Source organism: Salmo salar, chromosome ssa16, assembly GCF_905237065.1.
Source record: "Salmo salar chromosome ssa16, Ssal_v3.1, whole genome shotgun sequence".
Classification (NCBI taxonomy): Eukaryota; Metazoa; Chordata; class Actinopteri; order Salmoniformes; family Salmonidae; genus Salmo; species Salmo salar.
The window spans coordinates 56,351,093-56,365,265 of NC_059457.1; the positions used below are offsets into that span (position 1 = coordinate 56,351,093).

Sequence of the window (14,173 nt, forward strand, 5' to 3'; positions counted from 1 at the left end):
TATCAGTGACGGAGTAACATGATTGGTCCCAACCACTGTAACATGCTTGGTCCTAACCACTGTAACATGCTTGGTCCTAACCACTGTAACATGCTTGGTCCTAACCACTGTAACATGCTTGGTCCTAACCACTGTAACATGCTTGGTCCTAACCACTGTAACACGCTTACTCCTAACCACTGTAACATGCTTGGTCCTAACCACTGTAACATGCTTGGTCCTAACCACTGTAACACGCTTGGTCCTAACCACTGTAACACGCTTGGTCCTAACCACTGTAACATGCTTGGTCCTAACCACTGTAACATGCTTGGTCCTAACCACTGTAATATGCTTGGTCCTACCCACTGTAACATGCTTGGTCCTAACCACTGTAACATGCTTGGTCCTAACCACTGTAACATGCTTGGTCCCAACCACTGTAACATGCTTGGTCCTAACCACTGTAACATGCTTGGTCCTAACCACTGTAACATGCTTGGTCCTACCCACTGTAACATGCTTGGTCCTAACCACTGTAACATGCTTGGTCCTAACCACTGTAACATGCTTGGTCCTAACCACTGTAACATGCTTGGTCCTAACCACTGTAACATGCTTGGTCCTACCCATTGTAACATGCTTGGTCCTACCCACTGTAACATGCTTGGTCCTAACCACTGTAACATGCTTGGTCCTAACCACTGTAACATGCTTGGTCCTAACCACTGTAACATGCTTGGTCCTAACCACTGTAACATGCTTGGTCCTAACCACTGTAACATGCTTGGTCCTACCCACTGTAACATGCTTGGTCCTAACCACTGTAACATGCTTGGTCCTAACCACTGTAACATGCTTGGTCCTAACCACTGTAACATGCTTGGTCCTAACCACTGTAACATGCTTGGTCCTAACCACTGTAACACGCTTGGTCCTAACCACTGTAACACGCTTGGTCCTAACCACTGTAACATGCTTGGTCCCAACCACTGTAACATGCTTGGTCCTAACCACTGTAACATGCTTGGTCCTAACCACTGTAAAGCAGGATGCCTGCATGCCCCCAGGTGCCCTTGTTTTTTTAACAATGTCTGGTACTGACAGGAAGGGCAGCGGTTCAAGGTTCAAGCAGACATGTATTCCACTGAACCAGCCCCAGAGACGGTTCCTTAGCTACTAGATCCTCTGTGGGCTCTCTGGACAGAGGGGTTGTAGTCTTCAGCTCGGTACAGGTCCTCCACTAACTGCACCTGGTTGGGCACGGTTGGCTTCCTCCGCTCACATTCCACATCCTTACGGCCGATATTGTGAACCACCAAAATAGGCTTGATGGCTACACTGATGAGCTCCATGGAGGCTTTTATATGTTGTAGAGAGAATCCCTTGGTCACCTATAGAGACCTACCAACAGGAAGTGGTCACCTATAGAGACCTGCCAACAGGAAGTGGTCACCTATAGAGACCTGCCAACAGGAAGTGGTCACCTATAGAGACCTGCCAACAGGAAGGAGGTTAAGTGTTACATGTGGTAGGGAGAATCCCCTGGTCACCTATAGAGACCTACCAACAGGAAGTGGTCACCTATAGAGACCTGCCAACAGGAAGGAGGTTAAGTGTTACATGTGGTAGGGAGAATCCCCTGGTCACCTATAGAGACCTGCCAACAGGAAGTGGTCACCTATAGAGACCTGCCAACAGGAAGTGGTCACCTATAGAGACCTGCCAACAGGAAGTGGTCACCTATAGAGACCTGCCAACAGGAAGTGGTCACCTATAGAGACCTGCCAACAGAAAGTGGTCACCTATAGAGACCTGCCAACAGGAAGTGGTCACATGTAGGGACCTGCCAACAGGAAGTGGTCACCTACAGAGGCCTGGAGAAATGTCCTCTGGTCTGATGAAACACAATTAGAACTGTTTGGCCATAATGACCATCGTTATGTTTGGAGGGAAAAAAGTGAAGGCTTGCAAGCCGAAGAACACCATCCCAACCATGAAGCATGGGGGTGGCAGCATCATGTTGTGGGGGTGCTTTGCTGCAGGAGGGACTGGTGCACTTCACAAAATAAATGGCATCATGAGAAGGAAAATTATGTGAATTTATTGAAGCAACATCTCAAGACATCAGTCAGGAAGTTAAAGGGGTCTTCCAAATGGACAATGACCCCAAGAATACTTCCAAAGTTGTGGCAAAATGCCTTAAGGACAACAAAGTCAAGGTATTGGAGTGGCCATCACAAAGCCCTGACCTCAATCCTATAGAAAATTTGTGGGCAGAACTGAAAAAACATGTGCGAGCAAGGAGGCCTACAAACCTGACTCAGTAAACTTCTGACCCACTGGGAATGTGATGAAAGAAATCAAAGCTGAAATAAATCATTCTCTTGACAATTATTCTGACATTTCACATTCTTCAAATAAAGTGGTGATCCTAATTTATTTAAAAAAAAAAATATTTCACCTTTATTTAACCAGGTAGGCCAGTTGAGAACAAGTTGTCATTTACAACTGCGACCTGGCCAAGATAAAGCAAAGCAGTGCGACACAAACCACAACACAGAGTTACACATGGAATAAACAAACATACAGTCAATAACACAATAGAAAAGTCTATAAACAGTGTGTGCAAATGAGGTAAGATTAGGGAGGTAAGGCAATAAATAGGCCATAGTGGTGAAATAATTACAACTTAGCAATTAAACACTGGAGTGATAGATGTGCAGAAGATGAATGTGCAAGTAGAGGTACTGGGGTGCAAAGGAGAATTAAAAATAATAATAATAACAATATTGGGATGACGTAGTTGGGAGGGCTATTTACAGATGGGCTATGTACAGGTGCATTGATCTGTGAGCTGCTCTGACAGCTGATGCTTAAAGTTAGTGTGGGAGATATGAGTCTCCAGCTTCAGTGATTTTTGCAGTTTGTTCCAGTCATTGGCAGCAGAGAACTGGAAGGAAAGGCAGCCAAAGGAGGAATTGGCTTTGGGGGTGACCAGGGAAATATACCTGCTGGAGCGTGTGCTACGGGTGGGTGCTGCTATCGTGACCAGTGAGCTGACATAAGGCGGGGCTTTACCTAGCAAAGACTTATAGATGACCTGGAGCAAGTGGGTTTGGCGATGGATATGTAGTGAGGGCCAGCCAACGAGAGCATACAGGTCGCAGTGATGGGTAGTATATGGGGCTTTGGTGATAAAACAGATGGCACTGTGATAGACTGCATCCAATTTGCTGAGTAGAGTGTTGGAGGCTATTTTGTAAATGACATCGTCGAAGTCAAGGATCGGTAGGATAGTCAGTTTTACGAGGGTATGTTTGGTAGCATGAGTGAAGGATGCTTTGTTGCGAAATAGGAAGCAGATTCTAGATTTAACTTTGGATTGGAGATGTTTAATGTGAGTCTGGAAGGAGAGTTTACAGTCTAACCAGACACCTAGGTATTTGTAGTTGTCCACATATTCTAAGTCAGAACCGTCCAGAGTAGTGATGCTGGACGGGCGGGCAGGTGTGGGCAGTGATCAGTTGAAAGCATGCATTTAGTTTTACTTGCATTTAAGAGCAGTTGGAGGCCACGGAAGGAGAGTTGTATGGCATTGAAGCTCGTCTGGAGGTTAGTTAACAGTGTCCAAAGAAGGGCCAGAGGTATACAATGGTCAGAGTGGGATGTTCTCTCATTTGTGTCTGGAAGTAGCTAGCAAGCTAGCCAACGTTAGCCAGTTAGCTTGGTTAGCTTAGGTCAGAACGCTCGGATCAACCCTACTCCTCAGCCAGAGCGTCCAGTGTGGCTCTGAACGCTCCGAGAGCGAAACGCTCTGAATTTACAAATGGACAATCTGACAGCGCTCTGAATTTACAGATAGATAATCTGACAGCGCTCTGAATTTACAAATGGACAATCTGACAGCGCTCTGAATTTACAAATGGACAATCTGACAGCGCTCTGAATTTACAGATAGATAATCTGACAGCGCTCTGAATTTACAAATGGACAATCTGACAGCGCTCTGAATTTACAAATGGACAATCTGACAGCGCTCTGAATTTACAAATGGACAATCTGACAGCGCTCTGAATTTACAAACACCCAACTCTGATGTCTAGCCTGGGTTTGTTTACATGATGTCTTTCCTGGGTTTGTTTACAAGATGTCTTGCCTGGGTTTGTTTACAAGATGTCTTTCCTGGGTTTGTTTACATGATGTCTAGCCTGGGTTTGTTTACATGATGTCTTGCCTGGGTTTGTTTACATGATGTCTTGCCTGGTTTTGCTTTGTCGCCCTGACAGTTTGAGATTTCATAATCACAAATGATGTAAATTAGATTTACTGAGTCTGGCTTGAATGTTCCGGAACGGTAGGTAGCTAGCTAACACTCACTCACCTGGCTGCTAGCACGTCATGAAAAGTCGTCTGCTTGACTAAAACAAGCAGACAACAAGAAGATTGCGTTTGAAAAAGGTCAAGTTTTTGCTGTGAGGCCAATTCGGTAACCAAGGTGACCATGGGTTGTTGTCCCTCGAGGCAGGCGGTGCCGCAACGTTCTATTTAAAACCGACTGTGACTATGGCACTTTTTATGAAAGTATTGGCCATGTATATGTTGTATATCGTGGGCAGGATAGGCTAACAATGGGGATTCCAAACCACCTGTTGTATGACCACATTTTGTATAATAAAAATCTTATTCTCACTAATTAGAAAAGTTATTCAATGTTTCTGTCACCCCAACATATATAAATCATTAAAAAATATATATATATTGTTTATTTGTAATAAACAAATGTATGTGTGTACTGTATACATTTTTCACATGTAATATTTCCTTAACATTCCGTGGTAATCCTATTCCAAACATGGAGCCATTCATACAAAATAATATTGCAACGTTTTATTCAATATTTGACGCAATCCTATGTTTTGGCATTGACGTTATCAGAATTTTGTCCTTTTTCATGCACAGATCAAAGTAGCTTGGAGTAGGAAGAGCTGATTAAAACAAGACCTTAAAATCAGAGAAAACAATGATCAACGCTAAACACACTGTTGTTTTTGGGAGTGATTTCAATCTGAACTGTCAAACATGTTCTGACTTGAGTTTGGAAGTCTGTTTGTTTGCAAGCTGTTGTTTCAGGCACAGATAATTATATTGTAAGATATTTCACTACTGCAGTAAGGGACCTACATACAGTACTATGGGCATGTCAGATAAAGTACACAGACTGGGCTTACTGTTATCACCTGTTTGTCTTTTTTTATATTTATTCACTAATACTGTATCTTTACTTTGGGACTGTAAATTAATAACTTGTTAGAAATCCATTGTATTTTTGTCCCCTATTGTGGTATATGTCCCTGTCACGCCCTGACCGTAGAGAGACGTTTTATTTCTCTATTTGGGTAGGTCAGGGTGTGATTTGGGTGGGCATTCTAGATTATGTTTATCTAGTTCATTCTTTCTATGTTGTGTTCTAGGTTCTTTTTTCTATGTTGGGGGTTTTGTATGATTCCCAATTAGAGGCAGCTGGTCATCGTTGTCTCTAATTGGGGATCATATTTAAGTTGTTGTTTTTTCCCACCTGTTGTTTGTGGGAGATTATTTAGAGTCGGTTCATGTTGCACCTCTGTCGTCACGGTTTGTTGTTTGTTTATTAGTTTATTGTTTGTTTGGCTAAGATTCACAATCAAATAAAAGATGTGGAACGATATTCACGCTGCGCCTTGGTCCGTTCCTACACACACGCGTGACAGTCCCCTATAGTGGTATATGTCCCCTATAGTGGTATATGTATCCTATAGTGGTATATGTATCCTATAGTGATATACGTATCCTATAGTGGTATATGTATCCTATAGTGGTATATGTATCCTATAGTGGTATATGTCCCCTATAGTGGTATATGTATCCTATAGTGGTATATGTATCCTATAGTGGTATATGTATCCTATATTGGTATATGTCCCCTATTGTGATATATGTCTCCTATAGTGGTATATGTATCCTATAGTGATATATGAATCCTATAGTGGTATATGTATCCTATAGTGGTATATGTATCCTATAGTGGTATATGTATCCTATAGTGATATACGTATCCTATAGTGGTATATGTATCCTATAGTGGTATATGTATCCTATAGTGGTATATGTATCCTATAGTGGTATACGTATCCTATAGTGGTATATGTATCCTATAGTGATATACGTATCCTATAGTGGTATATGTATCCTATAGTGGTATATGTATCCTATAGTGGTATATGTATCCTATAGTGGTATATGTATCCTATAGTGGTATATGTATCCTATAGTGGTATATGTCCCCTATTGTGATATGTATCCTATAGTGATATACGTATCCTATAGTGGTATATGTATCCTATAGTGATATATGTATCCTATAGTGGTATATGTATCCTATAGTGGTATATGTATCCTATAGTGGTATATGTATCCTATAGTGGTATATGTCTCCTATAGTGGTATATGTATCCTATAGTGGTATATGTATCCTATAGTGGTATATGTCTCCTATAGTGACATACTGTATGTCCTCTATGGTGATATAGTCTATGTCCCATATAGTGCATATATTGTACAGTGTAGACTGAGGTTAGAGAAGCCTGTTTCAGTGGTTAAATAACTATGTGAGTTGCATCCAGATTAGAGAAGCCTGTTTCAGTGGTTATTAAGTAACTGTACTTGAGTTGCATCAAATGAATACGTAACTCTTGTTAGGTTTCCACTAAAACCCTCATGCTGTCCTCTTCTAGGTATACAGGTAACTGCCGAGATAAAGGAAACACCAACATAAAGTGTGTTAATAGGGCGTCTGGGCCCACCGTGAGCCAGAACAGATTCAATGCACCTTGGCATAGATTCTACAGGGTCTGGACCTCTATCTGGGGACCAGAAATTCCATCAGTTTGTGTTTTGTTGATGGTGGTGGTGGAAAACGCTGTCTCCGGCGCCGAATCCAGAATCTCCCATAAGTGTTCAGATAGGTTGAGATCTGGTGACTGACACGGCCATGGCATATGGTTTATATATAATGGCCTGCCCAGCATTTTTATACATGACCTTAAGCGTGATGGGATGTTAATTGTTTAATTAACTCAGGCCCTGGTCAAAAGTGGTGCATTATATTTATTTTATTTTATTTAACCAGGTCGGAGAGTTGGGAACAAGTTCTCATTTACAACTGCGACTTCACCAAGATAAAGCAAAGCAGTGCGACACAAACAACAACACAGAGTTACACATGGAATAAACAAGCGTACAGTCAATAACCCAATAGCAACAGTCTATATACAGTGTGTGCAAATGGTGTGAGGAGCTAAGGCAATAAATAGGCCATAGTAGCGAAGTAATTACAATTTAGCAGATTAACACTGGAGTGATAGATGAGCAGATGATGATGTGCAAGTAGAGATACTGGTGTGTAAAAGAACAGAGAAGTAAATAAAAACAATATGGGGATGAGGTAGGTGGAAATGAGGTAGGAAATAGGGTGACATTTGAGACTCAGACAGGATAGAAACCTTCAGGGTTCAGTAACACCTCATTGTGTAGGTCATGTGACTCCGACTGTGGGTTCTCTTTTCAGGTCATGTGACTCAGACTGTGGGTTCTCTTTTCAGGTCATGTGACTCAGACAGTGGGTTCTCTTTTCAGGTCATGTGACTCAGACAGTGGGTTCTCTTTTCAAGTCATGTGACTCAGACAGTGGATGCATGTGTCTGTAGTAACCAGTAGTGAACAGTAGTGACCTGTAGTAACCTGTACTAACCAGAAGTAACCAGTAGGAACCTGTAGTGACCAGTAGTGACCAGTTGGAACCAGTAGTGACCTGTAGGAACCAGTAGTGACCTGTAGGAACCTGTAGGAACCAGTAGTGACCAGTAGTAACCTGTAGTGACCAGTAGTGACCAGTAGGAACCAGTAGTGACCAGTAGTGACCAGTAGTGAACAGTAGGAACCAGTAGTGACCAGTAGGAACCAGTAGTGACCTGTAGGGACCAGTAGGGACCAGTAGTGACCAGTAGTGACCAGTAGGAACCAGTAGTGACCTGTAGGAACCAGTAGTGACCAGTAGGAACCAGTAGGAACCTGTAGTGACCAGTAGTGACCAGTAGGAACCAGTAGTGACCAGTAGGGACCAGTAGTGACCAGTAGTAACCAGTAGTAACCAGTAGTGACCAGTAGTAACCAGTAGTGACCAGTAGGAACCAGTAGGAACCAGTAGGGACCAGTAGGAACCAGTAGTAACCAGTAGTGACCAGTAGTGACCAGTGGTAACCAGTAGTAACCAGTCGGCTCTCTCTGTAAAGTAGGTGTACTAACTCGTGGCTAGGCCTAGAACTTAGTCTATTTCACAGCCACCTGCACTGTTTGAGTAGAGTACTAGAATCCTAACCAGAGGGTTTATTGGGTTTCCTGAAACTATTCAAAGCAGCATATCTTCCTCTTCATTAGCCTAATGCTAACAGCGCTGATACAGATGTGTCAGATGTGATAACACAAACCATAAACCCTACACCCACACACATGGAACCTTCTCATGACTCCTTCCCTTTTCAGACCAGGGGTTTTGTGTTCCAAATGGAACCCTATTCACTATATATAGTGCACTACTTTAGACCAGAGCCCTATGGCCCCCTATTCCTTATATAGTGCACTACTTTAGAACAGAGCCCTATGGCACCCTATTCCTTATATAGTGCACTACTTTAGACCAGGACCCTATGGCACCCTATTCCCTATATATAGTGCACTACTTTAGACCAGGCCTCATAGGGCATAGGGTGCCATTTGGGATGCAAACCCAGAACAGATGAAACATGTATTTTCTAACCTCAGATGAAACATGTATCTTTTTACCTCACATGAAACATGTTTCTTCTAACCTCTCACAGGCTAAAACACAGGCCACTAAATGTATGTTTTCTATCAGACAGTTCAACATGACAGTGGTGGAAAGATAGTTTTAGCCTTGGGTAACTATTACAACAGTGTGACAGAGGTCTGTGACCAGCAGTCGTGTGTGTGTGTGTGTGTGTGTGTGTGTGTGTGTGTGTGTGTGTGTGTGTGTGTGTGTGTGTGTGTGTGTGTGTGTGTGTGTGTGTGTGTGTGTGTGTGTGTGTGTGTGTGTGTGTGTGTGTGTGTGTGTGCGTGTGTGTGTGTGTGTGTGTGTGGTGTTAGTGGTTCAGCTCTCTCTCTGGCCCTCCTCTCTCTTTCTAACTTCTCAAATGAGGAAGTTCACAGCCGTGTTTGTGGCAGCTTCCTTTTTACAGCTTTCGCCTCACTAACAGGAAGAGAGAGAGATATCGAGAGTAAGAGAGAAACAGAGAGTAAGAGAGAGAGCAACAGAGGGAGAGAGCAAGAGAGAAGACTGTGAGAAACATGTATCTAGCTCAGTGTTTTCAGTGGAGAACTGAACTCTCTAGCTGAGTGTTTTCAGTGGAGAACTGAACTCTCTAGCTGAGTGTTTTCAGTAGAGAACTGAACTCTCTAGCTGAGTGTTTTCAGTGGAGAACTGAACTCTCTAGCTGAGTGTTTTCAGTGGAGAACTGAACTCTCTAGCTGTGTGTTTTCAGTGGAGAACTGAACTCTGTAGCTGAGTGTTTTCAGTGGAGAACTGAACTCTCTAGCTGTGTGTTTTCAGTGGAGAACTGAACTCTCTAGCTGAGTGTTTTCAGTAGAGAACTGAACTCTCTAGCTGAGTGTTTTCAGAGAACCAGGATGTCTACGTCGCCCCAGCCATGGCACCATGGTAATATCACCCGATCTAAGGCTGAGGATCTGCTCTCCAAAGCAGCTAGGGATGGAAGCTTCCTCCTTCGGGACAGTGAGTCCATACAGGGTGCTTATGCCCTCTGTGTTCTGTAAGTAAAATGTCCATTCTGACAACTTTTTGAAGATATATATATATATATATATATATATATATATATTTATTTTTATTTTTTATACATATTTATATATATATTTGGGTAAAACTGACAGTTTAACAGTCCAATATTCTGTTGGAAAGATCAACTTGAGGAAGGAAGATTATGTTGAGAACTCGTCCCTTATACCTCTTCATATGCAGAGAGAGACAGATAAGATAAGGAAATCATTGACAGCTAAACATTTACTGAGCTACAATGCTGTTGTACAAAGTTCAAATTGAGGAAGGAAGATCATTTTGAAGTCTTGACCCTTTTTGCATGCACAGATCAAAGTACCTTGGAGTAGGAAGATCCCTGATTAAAACAAGACCTTTAAAATCAGACAAAAACAATGATCCACGCTAAACACACTGTTGTTATTGGGAGTGATTTCAATCTGAACTGTCAAATACCTACTTGTATTTTCGGATACATATTCTCCTAGAACGAGACTCTGCCTGATGACAGTGTTTGGATTGTATAGCGGACCTGTGGGACGTCGACGTTCTGTTTCCTTACATCATGACATAAATCATGCCAACAACTACATCGGGTGGAATTTAAAATGTTTTGCTCAAGACTTTGATTAACCAGACGAAACTGTCTAGAATACTGTTGTTGTTGCATGCAGTTTTAGATGTGACTAAATCTATCTTTGGCAGGAATTCTATGTAACGTAGACCTATTTTAAAGTTACACCTGCTTACTGCAGCGGCAAACTCATCGGCACATACAGTCATGCTGGAAAGCTGGGTAGACTCCATCGTACAACTCACACCACACATCTCTGTGTCACTGTGAGCTTTTATTAGAATAATCGCTAAACAAAACAAATTAATGGTCATGTACTCTTTTCCATTGGACACAAAGACCAACGGAAGTGGGTTTGAGGTCATGCCGTCTGTCATTACTGCACCTGTCACGCGCTGCTGCGAAATGTCAGTTACTTTAAACCATAAACCCAGACTCAACCTCTTCAGACCCAGACCCAGTCGGCTTCTCAAGACCCAAACCGTTTCTCAAGACTCAGTCGGCTTCTCAAGACCCAGTCGGCTTCTCAAGACCCAGTCGGCTTCTCAAGACCCAGTCGGCTTCTCAAGATCCAGACCGCTTCTCAAGACCCAGTCGGCTTCTCAAGACCCAGTCGGCTTCTCAAGACCCAGACCGCTTCTCAAGACCCAGACCGCTTCTCAAGACCCAGACCGCTTCTCAAGACCCAGACCGCTTCTCAAGAACCAGACGGCTTCTCAAAACCCAGACGGCTTCTCAAGACCCAGACCGCTTCTCAAGACCCAGTCGGCTTCTCAAGACCCAGACCGCTTCTCAAGACCCAGACCGCTTCTCAAGACCCAGACCGTTTCTCAAGACCCAGACCGCTTCTCAAGACCCAGACCGCTTCTCAAGAACCAGACGGCTTCTCAAGACCCAGACCATTTCTCAAGACCCAGACGGCTCCTCAAGACCCAGAAGGCTTCTCAAGACCCAGACCGCTTCTCAAGACCCAGTCGGCTTCTCAAGACCCAGACCGCTTCTCAAGACCCAGTCGGCTTCTCAAGACCCAGACCGCTTCTCAAGACCCAGACCGCTTCTCAAGACCCAGTCGGCTTCTCAAGACCCAGACCGCTTCTCAAGAACCAGACTGCCTCTCAAGACCCAGTCGGCTTCTCAAGACCCAGACCGCTTCTCAAGACATCTCTGTAAACTGTTTTATGATAACCCATCTTTCCTATTTCCAGGTACCAGAACTGTGTGTATACCTACAGGATCCTACCCAATGAGGAGAGGAAACTCTCTGTCCAGGTCAGTCAGACAGCTCCACAATATATATTCTTACCAAATGCAATGTGAGGGATCTGCACCCTGTTTTGTGACTGGATCCCCCTACACAAAATGTTATGGTATTACTTTCATCTTCACAACACAAGTCCTGGGTGTTACACCACCAACTACTGTATAGCTGGTATAGTCTACTGGGTGTTATAACACCATCTATAGCTGGTATAGTGTACTGGGTGTTATAACACCATCTATAGCTGGTATAGTCTACTGGGTGTTATAACAACATCTATAGCTGGTATAGTCTACTGGGTGTTATAACACCATCTATAGCTGGTATAGTCTACTAGGCGTTACACCACCAACGACTGTATAGCTGGTATAGTGTACTGGGTGTTATAACACCAACTATAGCTGGTATAGTCTACTGGGTGTTATAACACCATCTATAGCTGGTATAGTCTACTGGGTGTTATAACACCATCTATAGCTGGTATAGTCTACTGGGTGTTATAACACCATCTATAGCTGGTATAGTCTACTGGGTGTTATAACACCATCTATAGCAGATTTAGATGCACTATTGTAAAGTGGTTGTTCCACTGGATATTATAAGGTGAATGCACCAATTTGTAAGTCGCTCTGGATAAGAGCGTCTGCTAAATCACTTAAATGTAAATGTAAATGATGGTATAGTCTACTGGGTGTTATAACACCATCTATAGCTGGTATAGTCTACTGGGTGTTATAACACCATCTATAGCTGGTATAGTCTACTAGGTGTTATAACACCATCTATAGCTGGTATAGTCTACTAGGTGTTATAACACCATCTATAGCTGGTATAGTCTACTGGGTGTTATAACACCATCTATAGCTGGTATAGTCTACTGGGTGTTATAACACCATCTATAGCTGGTATAGTCTACTAGGTGTTATAACACCATCTATAGCTGGTATAGTCTACTGGGTGTCGTAACACCATCTACAGCTGATATAGTCTCCTGGGTGTTATAACACCATCTATAGCTGGTATAGTATACTGGGTGTTATAACACCATCTATAGCTGGTATAGTCTACTGGGTGTTATAACACCATCTATAGCTGGTATAGTCTACTGGGTGTTATAACACCATCTATAGCTGGTATAGTCTACTGGGTGTTATAACACCATCTATAGCTGGTATAGTCTACTGGGTGTTATAACACCATCTAAAGCTGGTATAGTCTACTGGGTGTTATAACACCATCTATAGCTGGTATAGTCTACTGGGTGTTATAACACCATCTATAGCTGGTATAGTCTACTGGGTGTTATAACACCATCTATAGCTGGTATAGTCTACTAGGTGTTATAACACCATCTATAGCTGGTATAGTCTACTGGGTGTTATAACACCATCTATAGCTGGTATAGTCTACTGGGTGTTATAACACCATCTATAGCTGGTATAGTCTACTGGGTGTTATAACACCATCTATAGCTGGTATAGTCTACTGGGTGTTATAACACCATCTATAGCTGGTATAGTCTACTGGGTGTTATAACACCATCTATAGCAGATTTAGATGCACTATTGTAAAGTGGTTGTTCCACTGGATATTATAAGGTGAATGCACCAATTTGTAAGTCGCTCTGGATAAGAGCGTCTGCTAAATGACTTAAATGTAAATGTAAATGATGGTATAGTCTACTGGGTGTTATAACACCATCTATAGCTGGTATAGTCTACTAGGCGTTACACCACCAACGACTGTATAGCTGGTATAGTGTACTGGGTGTTATAACACCAACTATAGCTGGTATAGTCTACTGGGTGTTATAACACCATCTATAGCTGGTATAGTCTACTGGGTGTTATAACACCATCTATAGCTGGTATAGTCTACTGGGTGTTATAACACCATCTATAGCTGGTATAGTCTACTGGGTGTTATAACACCATCTATAGCAGATTTAGATGCACTATTGTAAAGTGGTTGTTCCACTGGATATTATAAGGTGAATGCACCAATTTGTAAGTCGCTCTGGATAAGAGCGTCTGCTAAATGACTTAAATGTAAATGTAAATGATGGTATAGTCTACTGGGTGTTATAACACCATCTATAGCTGGTATAGTCTACTGGGTGTTATAACACCATCTATAGCTGGTATAGTCTACTAGGTGTTATAACACCATCTATAGCTGGTATAGTCTACTAGGTGTTATAACACCATCTATAGCTGGTATAGTCTACTGGGTGTTATAACACCATCTATAGCTGGTATAGTCTACTGGGTGTTATAACACCATCTATAGCTGGTATAGTCTACTAGGTGTTATAACACCATCTATAGCTGGTATAGTCTACTGGGTGTCGTAACACCATCTACAGCTGATATAGTCTCCTGGGTGTTATAACACCATCTATAGCTGGTATAGTATACTGGGTGTTATAACACCATCTATAGCTGGTATAGTCTACTGGGTGTTATAACACCAT

The 14,173-nt window shown here is 42.5% G+C and overlaps 1 protein-coding gene across 1 annotated transcript in view; it reads left to right on the top strand.

Annotated features, from left to right (window-relative positions):
- Positions 1-9,332: 9,332 nt before the first annotated feature.
- Positions 9,333-14,173, top strand: part of inpp5d (inositol polyphosphate-5-phosphatase D) — a 53,888-nt gene continuing 49,047 nt past the window's right edge. The window contains exons 1-3 of the mRNA XM_045697466.1: positions 9,333-9,519; positions 9,656-9,863; positions 11,648-11,711. Coding sequence (XP_045553422.1) covers positions 9,721-9,863; positions 11,648-11,711 — 207 coding nt within the window. The 5' untranslated portion in view covers positions 9,333-9,519; positions 9,656-9,720. The remainder of the gene's footprint in view (positions 9,520-9,655; positions 9,864-11,647; positions 11,712-14,173) is intronic.